Source organism: Colius striatus, chromosome Z (assembly GCF_028858725.1).
Source record: "Colius striatus isolate bColStr4 chromosome Z, bColStr4.1.hap1, whole genome shotgun sequence".
Taxonomy (NCBI): domain Eukaryota; kingdom Metazoa; phylum Chordata; class Aves; order Coliiformes; family Coliidae; genus Colius; species Colius striatus.
The window spans coordinates 28,126,282-28,144,169 of record NC_084790.1 but is presented as its reverse complement, the minus strand read 5'-3'; the positions used below and the strand labels follow the sequence as shown (position 1 = coordinate 28,144,169).

Genomic DNA, 17,888 nt, shown 5'->3' with positions numbered 1-17,888 from the left:
AGCTTCAGTAACATTTTTCTTTTAAATTTTAAATAAAATTTACTTCAATATTTTTGAGGTCCAGGAGGACAAAGACTGAAAAGTAGCCCAGACTTTAGAGCACCCTTCCACAGACAACAACAAAATTGTTTCCTACTCCTGCTGTAGTCAAAAGCACTTTCACCTACACTCAAGACAAACAGACCATTCCTTCACACCGAAGAAAAGAGCCAAGGGTCACATTTTAGAGGACTGATAATGTTCATATAGTTTTTAAGACCTTGTGTTGGCAATGGTCATGGTTATACATGTATATTACAATGACTCGTTATTGGAGGACCAAATCCTCCAATTTCTATATCTTAACATTGTATGTAGCTCAAAATTATCACAGCTTTCAAAGAACAGAAATATCACAGAGAAAATGTTTAACGAAAGCTTTAGAAGAGATTTAAGTGCAATAAAGAATTGCTTATTTTGCCTTTCTAAATCTAAATTTCCTCTGGCACACATCAATACCCACAAATGCTACCTAAGCATTATTCAGATCAAACAATGATGTACACCATTTTCTTTTCTTTTAAACCAAAAGGATGTCTCAGATAGAGTGCACAATAACTACTTTCAGACAATAAATAAAACCAATATCACAGTAGCTTTTGTGTTTCTAAGCTGCACACTGAAAAGCACAGTTTGTTTTATCTTGAGTGAAGATATATGCTGTCTTGCTAATAGACTTTAGCCACATTACCAGACTTGCCTTTTGTTTTCTTCAGCCATTTCTAAGTCACTATTTTTTAGGATAACCAGTATTTAGTGACAGATACACTTTGTGAACAACCAGAAGTCTGGCAATAAAAGACAACAGCTTCACATCTGATTTTTTCAAAAGGGCTTTTTGATTTTCTTGGGCAAAAGTAGCTGCAAAAGGCAGAAAGGAAATCTCTGTGAAAGATGCTTAGAAGGACTGCTATGCCTTGGAGGTGGTATAGAGCTACATCTCCTAAGTTCTCATCAGCCATGACAAGTCTCAACTGAAAAAGGCTAAAGCATTCAAACAATGGAAGCATAGTTCAGTGTGAATTCCAAAAGTCAGCAATGGAAAATTCTTCTGATTATACAAGAGTCATCTTTATTACGGCACATTCATCTCAAAGCTTAAAAGGGAAAAGAAACAAATTGGAATTTTGGTACCCCATTTCTAAAATTGGATATTGAACCTATTTACTGTCCTCTTTAGTTTCTGTGGCCTTTAAGCCTCAGAACAATGACCTGCCACCTATTCCTATCTCTTTCCAAGGTGTACACATTCAGCTTTTGCAATTTTTTAGCATGTCAGTCACAAAAAAATTTACACAAATATCTTGCACCTTTTTCCTCATCCCTCTTCTAGCCTCATACTTAAGTTCTAATCAAAACCATTAGGAACACTAACGATCTCAGAAAACAAACACAGGGATAATCAACTTAGAGGCTGCAAAATATGAGCAATGGTTGAGATCAGGAGAGATGTTCCTAGTACAGCTCTCAGTGTGATACTGTTATTTTTTGGTGTGGAAAAAAGGTTATTTCAATTACAGAGTAAATTAATGACACCTGGAAAGTCTGACTCCTTGATGCTGTGAAACAACCCCAAGAGCAAGAAGAGCATGAGGGAGAAAGATGATAAGAGTAATTTTAACATTAAGAGACATTAAACATTTTAACATAAGGATATTGCCCCTACACATTAATCTACTGCCTATTAATATACACAAAATCCTAGCACAAGAAATAACACTAGTGAAACCTTTATGTTAAATTTGCAGTGTTCAGAGGACAAAAGAACCACCAACTGCAGTGCTCAGTAAGAGATCCCCTAGTGCCTCAGGCCCTGTAAACACTAGCTATGGTATTGTTCATCAAGAATACAAGTCATCACCTGAATGGGCCATGATGATAAACTTGTCTAGCAGGCTCATAGGAGCTAAAAATCTTTGCAGAGTGGCAGATTTTAAAGTGGCAAGCCATTCATCTAATTTTAGGTGTAAGCACAAGTCCATTGTACCAGATTCTCAAACACAAACACATGCGTGTTCAGAGTTAATTGCTCGGTAGCATATTCTATATACACTTGACATGGAAGAGGAATATAAATACACAGGACTAATCCATGTGAGGTAAGGACATCACACAATAGAATGAGTAATTTCAACATTCATCTGAACGTCATGCACTTCTATTTCAAGTTACTCTCTTAAATCAGAAATGGGACAGCTTCCTCTGAAGTTTCTGCATGTTCTTATATACCTATAGAGTGTTGATATGATTCTTATATTGATATTCTGCTATCTGTCCCTTATTCAGCAATAATTGAGAAAGTGGTAAAAACTAAAACAGCAGTAAAGGGACTTACTGCTCTGTGATACAGGATTCAGAATGATGCAGCACAGTCTTTGCTAACCTGTATCTAGATGTGTTCTAGAATTCCAAAATTACAAGCACTATCCATAAAGCATGAGAGAGCAGGACTACCTGGTGAAAAGAGATGAAATTTGAGAAAGATGTAGTAAATGAATTGTCCATTTTGTTGTACTTGCTGAAATGTTTGGTAAGTTCTTGAATCTCATACTGTAACACAAAACTGCAGAACTGTCTGTCAAAGGACTTAGGAAATGCCAAGAATGCAGATGGATTAGAAAGAAGATTAGGTAACTCCATGAAGGACAGGACCATAGAGGACTATTAAATGAGACACAGCCTCATACTCACAGATTTTGGCAGAAAGGTGGGGGAATATGAAGGACAATAACCCTCTATATGTGTTTCCTATGCTATCCCTTCAGACATACACTATTTATCATTATCAAAGCCAGGATACTGTGCTGGACAGAGTAAGTAGAAAGCACTACTTTTCTTCCCATAACCACAGAAAGACTTTTGGAAGAAGATAGTTGTGACCGACCAGCACTTTAAAGTAAGTTTCATTTAAGAGATCACTCCAGTGTCAAACTATATACCGATACAAACACAGAGACAAGGAGATCTGCTGTCTTACTGAAACAATAGAAGGGTGTAGGCAGATGATTTAACAGGTCTCCAGTGACTGTAGTTTTGGAAATGAGCATGATACAACAACCAGTAATCAATTACCTCCTTCTACAAAATTTTAAGCAAAGGCTATCCAACTATCTTCACCATTTGTCAGCTATTACTTGAATTGTGGTTCCCCAAATCACTTCCACTCTGTAAATCACTAATCCCTTCACATGCCTCATGAAGTGATGGGAAAGGTATTACCAAGAATGTACTTTTAAAGCTATTTGTTCAAGATAGAATTTACCATACCAACTGAAATGAAATATGCTCTGCTTTTGTAAGTATAGCTCAGATGCAGGACACAGATTTAACACTGACCCACTAGCATCTGAATATAGTTATGCAGAATCTCAAACATCTCTTGTTTAATTTATGCCATCTGAACCTCTGATTCACATTAGTGACAAAGGAATGCATTAGATGGAGGTTGTAGAGGAAAAAAATTATATATGATACACGATATGAATTTAGATGAATCTCTGTGGGGTGGGAGCAAAGTTCAAAAAATCATGTTAAGTGAAGCATCTACTTGGAAGTGATGTAGTTAGGAAAAAAAAAGGTAAAGTGGTTTCACCAAGCCTTTCTCAGTAAACACAGAAAACGGATTGAATATATGAGCTGTGTTTGTGTAATGGCTTATTCTTTAAGAAAGATTATTATTTAATATACAACCTCAACAAATGTCCATCTACTTGAGAGCTAAAAAAAAAAATTAAAAAAAAAGGCTAAACCACTAATACTTTACAGAAATTGGTCATTAAGAAGTTGTGAGGGTAGCATGCTGGCTTTCAGATATTTTGATTTTGTCATTCATAGTTTGGGTAGCAGTCACCACTATGCTTGTGATCATAGGTATACAGTCCAAAGTGGTACAGAAACCCTCAGCATTACAAATCAAACATTACGTATACATGCATAATTGCTAACCCACCAAAGAAAACACCAAACAATTCCATGCTAACAGAGCACACGTCAATTGGGATTAAGGATTTATTACTGTATGAGAGCACCTACAAGGCATGTTTCATTGTCTGAGAGACAGTATATGTATTTGAATATAAAGATCTGGAAATAAATTGAAAACACTAACAAAACTTTGTGGTTAGCACAAGAACTCACAGAGTTACAAATAACAACAAAGTCAGTGTAGTCATGCAGAACAATGTGGATTGGTTTGAATACAATAGATCTAACCAGCTGTTTAATGATTCTCAAGTACACTCTTACATCAAACTGTACCATCAGAAAGATAAGTCTTTCTCAGAGTGCAGCAGAAACTAGAAAAGTCTTTCAGAATTATAGCTGCTAAACAATGTTGACTCCCAGCATGGCTCTGGCTTACATATCAAGAGGAATAAAATCACCACAGTGTTTTTCATTCCTTGATATTGCATTGATGGTCTGCAAAAAGAGCATCACTCATAAACTCCAAAACTTTAAAGGGAGCTGAATAAACAGCAGGGAATGAAGACAAGGGCCAAAATACATCGGAGGACTGAAGTAAGAGACTTAAAACATGGAGACTTTAAACATTTCTAGGTTCAGCATGAGTAACACACAGACACAAGCCCCTATCAAAGCGCTCTGAATACTGAAGACCCTAAATTAGTCCAGAGACTGGAGGTAATTCATCCAACTCTATATCCAACTCAAAGAGGGTTACCTAGAAATGGTTGCTCAAGACCAAGTCGAGGTGGATTGTTCAGGTATTTTATCCTCTCCCCACACACCATGTTCCTCTATGAACAATACAGACAACATAAAACCAAGGACCACCCTCAGAATCTTGAAGTATTGCTCACCTGTGCTTTTGCCAATTTCTTTTCCAATACGTCACGTTCCCTTTCTGTTTGCTGCAGACGTTTATTAAGCTCCACAATGTCTCCCTTTAATGAAGCCAGGGCTGCCAAATGAAGCTAGAAGCCAAAGGAAAGAGACAAATTAACCAGTTCACAAGCCACGTAGCATTTGAAGGAAGACCTAGTACTGTACAGCAGCTACCGTATCTGTGGATTTCTACAGTAGTTAATAGCAGCTTTACGATAATACAAGTCAAAAACAAATTCCCATGAAATTAAACACTTTTTATGTGGAATTCTTTCCAGATGAAGACACACATTCCTTAATCAGAACACACATTACAATGTTAAATACAATGAAATAGAATTAATCTGGAAATGTATAGATTAGTTCTAATATTAGTTTAACATAAAATAGTTTGAGTCTTGTGTCATAAAACCTTACATTAAATATTGATTCAGACTTTGTACTATAAAAGAAGGTGTAACCTGTTTTGATGCCTTCAGACATATACAGGTTGTCAGTTTGGTGAAGGGACTAACTCCCTGCATAGGATTTGGTTTTTATTTTGCAACTAAAGTTTGCTCCACTTAGAGCTACTGTTCTGTAGTTGTTCTCTTCAGCCCCATATCAGTGAGTTTCAGTGATTCTAATCTACTGAAGCCACACATGAAGAATGTGAACTGTTCTTTCTGCAGTAGATTCTTTAGATGAATGGTAACTTCTTCATTTAAGTGATAGCACATGGAAAAGTATTGCAAGCTAGTATAACTAGCACCATCTACAATTACATTAGTGACACAGAAATCAAGCACAATTCTTAAAAAGAATCCTATCCTTGTAACTCATTTGTACTCTCTTTCTGTCCTTAAATGTCCCATTCATTGTTTCACTGAAGGCATCAGCTGGAATTCAACACTGAGTATTAACAACTACAACTGAAATTCCAGGAGGAAAGCTAGCCATTAATACAGAAGTCTTTCTTTGTAGTAATAAAGAAAAGACTCCAAGTTGTACTGGTTGAGAAAACAAAAGTGACCTGTCACACCAGACAAAGTAACACAGCAAATACTGTTCTGCTGCCAAGACTCAGACTGAAATGCAAATCCCGTTTGTAGTCCTCCATCCGGTTTCAGTTACTCACTCTGACATTTTATTGGTCAAGTCCCTCATGTTGTTTCTCTTCCATTTCCAGTCAATCTACTAATGAGTCATTTTTTTTTTAACAGTTTTACCTTTACAATACTGGAAGCCAGCAAAACCATAGGTGTTTTCATGTACTGACATATGAAAGTAGATGCATGACAGCAGGGAGACTAAATTATTTGGCAACAGCTCCTTCAAATACACTATTCGCATTGTTACAGAAAAGTCACCTCTCACTTCAAGACAGAAAATTTTATAAAGATTTTTATAAAGATTTTTACAATTTTGAGAGCAATATAACTAGTTATGCTATAAACTCTGGACATCCTCATTTGCAAGTTCAGTCAAAAGCATTTTTATTACGCCAGCTACAAAAACATCTCTCACACGTGCAGTTATGTTTTGGCATAAATAGACACATATACGATTTTAAGTTGCAGTACATTTAAGAATCTCAAGGCAACCTCAAATAAGGCTACTTCATGAAGTAGTGGGAAAAAAGGTAACTCTGGTCTGCTGTGGACATATGTTACATAGTTTCTTTCAAGTATGTACACTGAAATACCTTAATAAACTCAGAAACACCCTGAGTAACTTTTAAGTATTTTTGGCCTTTGGTAGAAGGCCTCCCTTCCTACCACAGGAAACTACACACTGGTTTTACAGTGGGGAGAAACAAGAATCAGCCTAATTGTACCAATCTAATCACAATTCACTTCAAATTTCAGGAAAATGGATGAATTTACATGCCACTGTTTGACCTCACTCCCTCAGCAGAGGGTAAGTGTTGTAATGAAGCTCACCATTTTATGCATCAGATGTTGCATCCTTCACCACAGCTTGCAAATAATACATGAAAAAACAGTTACAATGCTACATAGTCAATTAAATATCATTCTCTATTGTACACTATAATTAAATGGTCACCAGCTGTGGTTTTAATTAAATACCAGATCAAAAATGTCCATACCTTATCATTCTATGATTCTATGATACACATGGCACTATAACGTAAAAGGACACTGTTAATTTAAACATCTTGATGAAAAACATCTTCTACCCTGAACAGTGGAACTAACAAGGCAAACTTCCCACGGCTTCGTCTTTGTCCTCTTCCCACACTGCAGTCAGCTCAGTTCATCTTCACATCCTCTAGTATGCCCAAAACTGGTTAAGAACCAGCATGAATCTAGTTTTATAGCAACACTGCCAAATAAGGGTATCCAATATGTAAGCTACATCAATGTTCCTGTCCAATACATGGATCTCTCTTCCACAAGTAATCAAAGGCTTTTTTTTCACTAAGTAAAGTTTGTGGCATCTTTTACTACCCAAAATTACCGTTCCCTTTTGTAAACTGGACCCGTCCAGCTTCCAAGCAGTAATAAAAGAACAAAAAAAACCAGAGAGATACCAAAAAGACACACTAGAAAATAGAAAGTTATGATACGCAGAGAAGTGCTGCTTGGAATACTCTTCGGTCTCATGCACATATGCAGTGCACAGAGTCAAATGCAAGGGGTGCCTCTGGCTACTACTGTAATACATAATAAGGTTAACACAGTTACACTAACTCTGTAGGGCCAAGTTCTCCTCCCCAATTCCTTAAAAAAGGTATTACAAAGTATTGCTGCACCTTTCCTTTAGATGTGAGCATTCCCACTGACTGCTTCCCAGTGTGTTTCTACAGCAAATAGCAGGGTGGGAACTGGAACATGGATCTTTCGATGTTGCTGTGACACAAACAAGAAAACACCTGAGCAAAGACCTAAAGTCAACAAAAAAGTTATCCCTGGAATAAAAAAAAACAACTACTCACATCTAGAATTAAAATTTAACAATCCAAACTATTAAAGTTAGAAAGATGTCATTTAAAAATCTCGAACAGAATGCAGCAGGTCAGTCATGACTGTAACTACAGCACTGAATCACTATGGGATGTGATGACTGAGAAAGAGAAGAGAATGGAGGTAGCTACGTGGCATATTGCTTTTTTTCCTCCCCTCAGCAAACAGCAATAGACAAGGCAGAGTACAGTCACTAACATTCAGAACATACATTTACAGTTCAAGGTGGACTGTCCCTTAATTACACAAGATTATGAAACAATCTGTAGTTTGTAACAACAGATACTAAAAAAGTTTCTATTCATACAACTTTTAAACAATAGCTAACATAGAGAAATACTTCATACTGAGAAAAAAAGTTCACTAACAAAGCCTGTACTGTTCATAAATGTTATGCTGATCCAGTACAGCTGGTATTGAATCTCACAAGGAAAAAGCCCATTACATGATGCTGGTGCATCCAAAATGTCCATCAGGGCAGGTAATGTCAACATATGTGAGAGCAATGATTGAAAAGGGAACCAACTTGCTTCTCAACCATCATCCAAGGAAATAAGAATTATTTCAGAAAACGCCAGAGTTTTATATATTAAATACAGAATAAAATTATTACTTTTATTATTACTTTTATCATTATAATTCTTATTTTAAGATATCAAACCATGTATAGCATGTCATCTTTAAAATGCAAACCACTGTACAGTTAATTTTGAAAGGTAAAATATTTTTTTTAATATAAGCACAAACTCGGGAAAAGCAAGCTCCTAACCCCTCTTTCAGCCTCTTTTATGACTACAGTCTCTTCCTAATTATACCTGCTTCTACAAATATCTCATACAATACTGTAGACATGATTTAATGATGTATATTTTACACAGTACTTTAAACACTGCTTTTGGTGCTGGACTTTGTGAAATATTCTATGCAGGGACAATTTAAAAAAAGTATTTGCTGGCAGTCAAGTTTCTCAAGAATTTTGTAGGAGAAAGAATACAAAAGCAGATAGGATAGTAATATGAACTAAATGCCAAAGAAGTAGGGTACTACTGACATGACTGTAGCGTGTATTGCTATAAGTGTTTGGAGACCATGAACAAACCGAGGGAAGGATGCAACGGGCAATGAAGGAAGGTATTGAAAAAAAATTGAAAGGTTAACATCAAAGCACTGCAAAGCAGAACAATTACTCTTATACACAGAATTTTCCCCTGCCAAAGAAATCACAGAAAACATCTAAGCATGTCCTTCTCTGTGAAACTGAAGAACTAATCTTACTTTTTTCCTCTTGTTTCCTGCCTTCTTCAGCTACAGTGCTGCTGCATATCAGCTTGGGAACAGATGTTCAGAAATATAACCTCTGACATAACAAAGGAGCCATAAAAGCATCAAGATCATGTGGATATCAAGGAGATAATGACCCATATACCAATACAATGCAGTATGTCAAAAGGTCACCAAAAGACCACTTTATTTGTTCTATGTGTGCCCTCTGTAACTGACCGGTAAACTGCTATCAAGGAAGCAGGCTCAGAGGAGGTGGGCCAGGGTGATGCATCTGTGAAGCTCAGGGAATAAAGCAGGCTGGGACTGATCATAGCTGTTGCAAAGGGGATCAGCACCAAGGGGTCTTTGCTTTAGATAAACAGGTATCAAGAGATGAAGTTTATCCTGAGTTTATTAAAGGAATGTGAGTGGTTCGCTGAGTTAGCCAGGCCAACAAGAAGGAAGTGTCTACGTGCCTCAGCACAAAGTAGTGTATAAAATCCAGAAAAACAGCAAAAAAGAGAGCAATGGGGCATGAGCTGGCTTTGACCCACAGATATCTTTCTAGCAAGATTGGGGATGCCTGGTGTTGTGACAGTGAGTGTGTTACATAGACTGCATATTACACAGGCTGCTAATTGGAATCATGTTGGTATCATGACAGAATTGTGTATTGCAATTGTTATATTCTGGTATGTGTAACTTACATTCACATTGTGCTTTCGGTATGTTTTGTATCACTCTGCTAAATCAGAAATCACATGTAATATCAACTATCCTCAGACAAGTAAATCTGATATTGAACTTGGCACCTTCCATGTGTGGGGAATATCTAAAAGAACCTGGTCAGAGCACTGGGCTCTGACATCCTCTCTTCTCTGTTTCCTATTTGCATTTTGCATGGTTTAGTGCAAATAGCCCAAACACAGCATCTTCTGTGAATTACTACTACTTATTTTAATAACAAACAGTATACACAAAACCATCTGATCAACCCTTCAGAATGGTCCCTCACTGAAAACCTTCCCAGTTTGTTTTGGTTTTTTTTTTTTTTTTTTTTTTTAATCAAATGACACTCTACTGGATTTGAAAACCCAAGTTGTTTTGTAGGATAGGAGATAAGAGGTGTAAAGGGTTGCCTGGAAAATATAGACAGAATCTCAACTAAAACTTGCAGAAAAGGAAAAACAACAAGAAATGTCTACTCATTGTATTTTCTGACACCCTTCTTGCTCAAGGGAAAGAAGGTAATATGACTAAAATCTACAATTGTTGTCAAGGATATAAAAACGTTGGTAATGATCATAATGGAAACCACAATTTAAGACTCAGAACAATTAAAACTTTGTCTGGACTTTGGCTTCAGGAATCTTAGAGCTGTGACTGTGCTGGGCATTGCTAACTTTCATTAAAACTAGCAAATTATTGCACAGCTTCATTCAAACAGGAAACATCTTAAAAACATTTTCAGAACAAAGGAAACCATTTTTCTTCTCTGTCCTACATAATTTTCATGCTATCTTCTCCTGGCCACACTCCATGAAAGGTGATTTTTATGGTCCAAATGATGAAAAAAAATGCAATTAAATTCTATTCTATGGATGTACGGAGATCACAGAATCAAAGAATGGTAGGAGTTGAAAGCGATCTTTAAGAGATGATGGAGTGTAAAAACTTAAAAAGAATGACCATCTCCCAGAAGAAGTGACAAGACAGCTCAGTATTTCCTAGCCTATAGATCTGAAATACTAAGAACCTTTTAAATAATTACCTATAGCAAAGTCAAAATCAGTAAAAAAGCAGAATCACTAAATTACTGGATATGCCTACAAAAATGACCTGAAACTACATGTTTTAAAAAACTGTTACATGCCAATAAAAAGCCTACAAATTTTTAGAGTGAGAAGAAAAACAGAAATTTTGTGACTACTGCTGAAGCATTTATTGCCAAGTTAGATATTAGACAGTTACTTCATATGCTTGTGCAATACTAAACAAATAACATGCCAACACAAGCCAGGATGGAGCCATCCAAGTTCCAGAGAAACAAAGACCAAGTGTTTGTAAGACATACTTCATTTAATTTGAAAAATCTGCAGAAGATGTATTCAATCTGTTTGTGCTATTTATAAACAACTTCAACTGATTTTTTTTTTTTTCTTTTAACTGGAAATTAACATTGGTAGGCACTTGTAAATATTTCAAAACATTTCTTGAAGAAAATACACTACAGAGTTCAAAAAATGTCATGGAACAGGTAATCAAAGCTCTTCCAGTGAGTAGGATCAGTTTTAGAACATATTGAGGAAAAAAAAAAAAAAAAAAAGAAGGATGTAATCATGGGAAAGATCTTCCTTTGAGAAATTAATCTGACAATTCATACTTGATTAATGGATCATGGTGCTAATTTGTACTTCTGAATATGCCTGAGGGCTAGACTAATGGCTCTACTTCTATTACAACAGATGTTTACACTTTTATAGGAAAGAAAATTTTAGATGACGCGACCAGAAAAGCCTAAAAATGAAACCTAAATGTAACACCAAAACCAGACAAACATCCAAATCAGAAGACTACACAAAACCCGTACACTTTGCAAAGTTCACTCTTTTGGGATTATTAAGAATTTTAACCCCCACACAAAGCCAGCCCCGTGTCCATATCGATCATCTTTCCCCTGGCTTTACACCAGGTACGAAGGCTCACAGCCTTGCTCTTGCTCTTCAAAGGAGGAACCTGTTGCCAATGCCACTCCCACTAAATGAGCAAAGTTACAGTAATGCAGGAGATGGAATTGGGGTGGTGAGAACATGCTTAGGACAAATTACTCTTCTTTTCAACTCAGTCTTAACACTTTGCCTGTAATCACAGCCTTCCTTTAATTAAAACTAAAAAATTAATATCAATACACAACTAGGGGGCTAGGGAGGGCTAGGGAGGGCTTGATATGTTCACACTAAGCAGGATTTGTCTGGCTTCAGTGAAGTTATTTAGCATTCCTGCCCATCTTACAACTACTTTCAATACAATCTAAATAAGGCAAATACCGCTTTGAACTGATGAAAAGAGGAAACAGATCTCTTTTTTCCTATCTCCCCTCCTGCCCAACACAATTAGAGAACATGTATTGAGAAGGGAGAAAAACAGTGTGGTTCAGTGTAGGTTATTTTCCCTTGTAAATCTCAGGATGCCAAAACCATTTTCTCTGTTCCTTTCCAGTTTGCAAAGATCACTGCTGAGACTGATAGGCATATCATTCTCCCCTTCAGGAAAGAAAGAAGTGGATAAGAACGCACCTCACTCAATTTTTTGCATTTAGCATTTGAAGTCACCCACATTCTAGTGCTGGATATGATGTTACAGATAGTAAGTAAGCTCATCCAACAGTCTCACTATTTCTTATATCACCTTAACTTTCTCCGTCAACTTCAGTCTCTTCTGATTGAGAACAACCTGTATCTTTCAAAATACAGATTCACATTCAAGAGCCGCTCAAAAATTACTACACTATTTTAACAGTAATTTTAAAAAAACATCCTATGGTTTTTCTATTCTTTTCAAAACTTCCCAACCAGAAAAATATTTCTGATATCCAAAGATAAGGTTGTACACTAGCAACAAAGCTGTATTTAGAGTGGTACAAGGATCCTTGTCTCCAGCATGTCCTATGTGATCTGCTACCACTACAAATTTAGAGCTACAAAATTTGTATTGCTGGGTCAAACTAGTGATCCACCACACTCATCAGTCTGTTTCCAACATAAGCCAAAATCTGATGCTTCAGTAAGAAAAAAAACCCAGAAAATCCCTGACCCACCAAATCTATCAGCTAAACTCCCTAGAATGTACTTCTCCATTTGAAATTCATTTGAAAAAACCCAAACTTCTCAGTTCTTCTCAGTCAGCTCATGCCCTGAAGTGCTTTAGTAAAATGTCTATTAAATATCTTCCAAAACTACAGCTCTAAAATAATTTCTAAAAGTAGCTTAAACAATTCTGGAGCACCCAGCTGTGACAGTAAAATTCCTTGGATGAGAAGGTGCTTGCTTAACAAAATGTATTCAGTTCAGTTCTTAATTACTGCATCATTCCAAGTTTAGCTTGGTCTCTGAGAGCTTCATATTCCTCTCCCTGCTTCCTAAGCCCTTCTTCACAGGGCTTCTGCAGTTACATGCTCTCCAAGGCGAGCAAAGTGGAGAACAAGATGAGGCCCTCAGTGATCTCCTGGCTTACAAGAAAATAGTGTTTTCTTAAAATGTTTACAGAAAGATAACATACTAGAAATGACACTCAAGCTCAGTTTAATACTTATCACCTACCTTTGCACTCCTGGCTGTAGCACTTATCTGTGCTACGTTCCCAGGTCAATGTCTCACTATTGCAGGCCAGCTCTTAGCACAAGCAACTGTCCCCTAGGTCAAGGTGGCTGCTTTAGGCAGATTTCAATTATTCTGCCTAGCGATCTTACCAGTCAACTAGTTCAAAACTGGATGTGCAATTTCCACAGTGGGAAGGGACATCAAATTTAGTACTAATCCCTAGGCAGGAAACTATCTATGCTAGTGTAACTTTAATTCATACACAAAGCTTTCACATCTTCCCCTCTATCTAATCAACATATACCTTTGTGAAAGAAATTTTTGAATATTTCACTCATAAGCAACATCCAGTGTTTTTTGGCATTTCCAGATTACTCAGGTCCTGCATCTTTCATTGCCTCTTCTTTGTTATTATCAACAAACCAGGAAAAAGGTGACTGATTTTACTGAAAGCTTTGTAAATAGATGGCAAACTGTTAGACTTGGCATTACTTCCTCTTGAGTTTTCCAACTGCACAGTATGGTATTAGTGAAACTGTAACTTTAACAAATTGGACAGATAACAATCACTGTTACTGCATTCATCCCTGGTGAGACTGAGTGATCAATCAGCTTTAAAAATTAATATCTTAGAAAGAAAAGGTTCAAAAAGAGTTCATGCATCACTCTTAGAGGAGTTTCTTTGCAACAGAAAACGCTAAATAAAATATCTGCTTAGCTATATTTTAATACATTAGTAACTTGCATTTCTTTTTTTTTATACTTAAACAACTAACCTCAATTTTTTATGAAAGTATGTTAAATAAAGAAAAAAACTTAAGCACAATTTCTATGTTCTAAACTAAAAAACTCCCTTCTAAAACCAGTCCATAGGTCTATGCAAGTAAGCTCTTGCTCTCTATGGTGTAACGCACTTGACAATTCCACCTAAAACCTCTTCATGTCTTCAAGGAAAGAAAAAAAAATAGTGAAAACCACTATGCTTTTTTTCTGAGAGACCAAAGAGGTGAGTCAGAGGGCTGAGAAACTGAACATGCCCTCCACTATCATGCTATCTATTGATACCAGCTATTGCATGTTCATATCTGGTGCTAACCATCAGAAAAAACTTACACAAGATTCCTGTGTGATGTCTCAAACTCCTTCCTGATGTCAACTAACTTTAGAAAGAAGCAGACAGCACAGATATATACCATTTGTGAACCAGACTTTTTGGAAGAAATCCAATTGCACAAATGTATTTTTCTTTTCCAGTCACTACATGGCTTATATGCTAAGCAGTGGAACCTCCAGTGCATAAACAATTGAAAAGGTAAAAGTAAATATGATGTTTATTATCATTGCATTAGCACATACAAGTCTGTACAGCTGGCACACCTCAATCTGTTTACCAAATAGGAATTTACTGGATAGGATTTTTCAGTATGTCAGAAACACCTGGATACCTTCTTCTATTCAGGAGAAATATTTCATTCTGTTGTGCACCGAACTCATACTCCAGCATGGTATCTCTGTTGCATCAGGCACAGCATTTTGTTCAAGTGGCATTGTACTTTTTCAGACATTTATTTAGCAGGCTTCTCCAAATATAAAAGCAAATAGCTGTAAAATTTGCAGAGAATCAAGAGTCTGTAGAATGCAAAACCAAACCAGAACACTTTGGTCTACAGGTGACAGCAACTTGTAAGGAGAACATCAAAAGTAATTTAAAGGTGCAAGCAGCCAGTAACTACAAACCTGACACTAACCAAAATAAGTGCCATTCACAAACAAAACTTCAGCCTTGTTCACTTCTCTGTTTGCACAACTCAGGAGTGGGAAAAGGTGTCTCATAAATCCTAGTACAAGATTAAATCTGTTTCTCATAACTTCTCCTCCCACAATGGGCTCATTTTTACTCTTTTGGATCATAAGTTCAGATGCAGGGACTTAAATGAGCTTTAGTTCTTCTTCAGGTGAGAATGCCTATGTTCTTTTTCAATCGACATTACAAAAAAAATCTCTTGTTCATCAGAAAAATTTCTTAAATATGAAAAATTTCTGCTAATGGAAATGCATTTTCTAATCAAGCTACTATGTATTTTGGTTGAGGATTCATTTTCTATGACATTTTCCTTGCAATTTCTCTGAAAAAGAATAAAAGTTGAGATTTAAATGTTTTAGACTGTCTACAGCACAATTAACCTTCACTGGTATATACACACACTCAAAATTTAATTGCATTTAACGAGATTACAAATGCTTATAATCAGCAAAGTCAAAAGCTTCAGTCAAATATGAATTAAAAATAGTAATAGCTCTAACAGTCTGAGATAAATTTACATAGTATTTCTCAGACCAAGGCAGGTTCACTCCTTGGACTCTGAATGCCAAATTTGAACCCATATTTCACCAATGCAATCCTATTAAATAAACAGGAGTCGCATAGATATTTATGAATCCAGAGCATGGTTCCACGGAAAGCGCACATCCCATGAGACTGTCAGTTTCTCCTTGAGTGTAATTTTCTTTGCTTTAAATCATCAAATAATAACATAAAAAACATTACTAATTCTCTAAGGAAGTCAGGAAAGCACCAGCAGTTACTTCTAAAGCATTTAATAAAATATATTTTTAATGTTTGTATCACAGAAATGCATGCCCACATTTGCACATACCTAAAAGAGTATAAGGGTCATGACAAGATAAAATTTAGAATTTAAAGGCAATGTAAATATCGTACATCCCATTTAATACTTCAAAATGTCTGCATCCTTCTAATGTCCACTTTCACTGACACACACAAAAAGACTTGCTACAAACATGGCTCATAAAGGTCTTTCAAGCAGAAACTGGTATAGCTATAAATCTACATAAGGTTCAGGAAATAAATCTTGCACTCTCTGCTGCCCACATAGGAACATTAATCTTAAAAGGAATACAATACAGGAACCTCCTTATCTGTTTAAAGTAGGGCAAATATTTTACTCATGTTAATTGTCCTGACAGAAAAGGATTAACACTGAATTAATCCATTTAACATATGGTTTATTTTTCACCCCTGCACATTACATACGCTCAAACTCTGACTGACACTGAAGCGAAAGCTGATCTGTGTTCCTTCTTCACAAAACATGTTCCTCACCCATACAGCATTCTCACTTTGTGTCTTTATTTAGCACATGGTGTATTACTCACACGACTAGGTAGAATAAAAGTGGAAGTACTCCATGGCTTTGCCATTTGTGTAACACAATATTTCACAGTCCAGGTGCAGAGCTACACTGCTGCATTATTTTGGTTTTAATTTTTCCTCTCAAAAACAGTTTCTGTGAGCTCTAAAATATTGACATATTAAAAAAGTATTACTTCAAATACAATTTAAATAATGATATACCAGTGGGAAAAACCCCAACAGCATCATATTTTTCCCATGTTAAAGTAAATTTCCTGCTTCAAAGCCCATATTTAAGAAGTGCTGCATCAGGCCAGATCACAGGCCCACAGTACTGCATCCTGCCTCTGAAAGCGGTGAATCAGAGAAACAGAAGAAAAAGTAAGAACTGGATACACTTTTGTAGTGCTTTCTTGGTATTATTTTGCATGTTCTGCACCTCCAGGATAACTTTTGTCCCCTTTGATCTCCATTGTGTCACTCATGAATTTAAAATGCTCACTTAAAACATATAACCCTCTTTCTCCCTTATCACCTGAGGCTAGCATGCCCTAATCTATTCAACAGGAAGTGCTCTTCCACTTTTGATCCTGTCTTGTGCCTTTCTTCGGAGCATTCCAGTTTTACAGTTCTGGTCCCCGACACATTACAGCCCTCTGGGACAGTGTGTGGTTGCAGAGATGGCAAGACTAACTATTTTTTGCTGTCAGCAACCTAAATTTATGCATAAATTACATCACCAGACTCTGCTATATTAACATTTGAGTGAACCTAGCCTGTATATAAGCAAACCTTGTGTTCTCAAATGTATCTCTGGGGTATATTCCATGCTTTTTTGTGCTGAGAACTGCAAAGTTGCTTCCCCCCTCGCTCAGTTAACTGTATCAATTCCAAGGGGAAAAATGTTTTGTCTTTAGGAGAAAGCAGTGGGAAAGGGATTAGCAGTTTCCTCTCTATGAAGCAGGCAGGCTCCCTCTTAAGCTAAAGTACTTCTGGGGTTTTAAGGAGTATCCTCAGCCACAGAAGAAAGCATTACTATAAAATGCAGACATAGGCACCATTTGAAAGGTTTTGCATGTGAATACTGGTATGTAAGCAGGAACACAAGATAGCCTACCCCATGACAGGCTTAAGAAGACAAAGAAGCCAATTTTCAGATGATAACACATTGTTTGTACCAGAGGTGACAATTTCCCAAATTACTCCTATTCTACAGAGATGTGGATAACTTGACTTTTGTATTGCTGATATCAATGAACCAAACTCCTATTTTCATTCATATTTTGACAAGTGCCATCAGAA

General features: G+C 36.6%; 1 protein-coding gene across 1 annotated transcript in view; it reads right to left on the bottom strand.

Annotated features, from left to right (window-relative positions):
* The window catches only part of MCC (MCC regulator of WNT signaling pathway), a 200,925-nt gene that overhangs the window by 64,365 nt on the left and 118,672 nt on the right, over positions 1–17,888 (bottom strand). Inside the window, 1 exon segment of the mRNA XM_062017600.1 lies at positions 4,860–4,973. Within this exon segment, the coding sequence (XP_061873584.1) occupies positions 4,860–4,973 (114 nt within the window).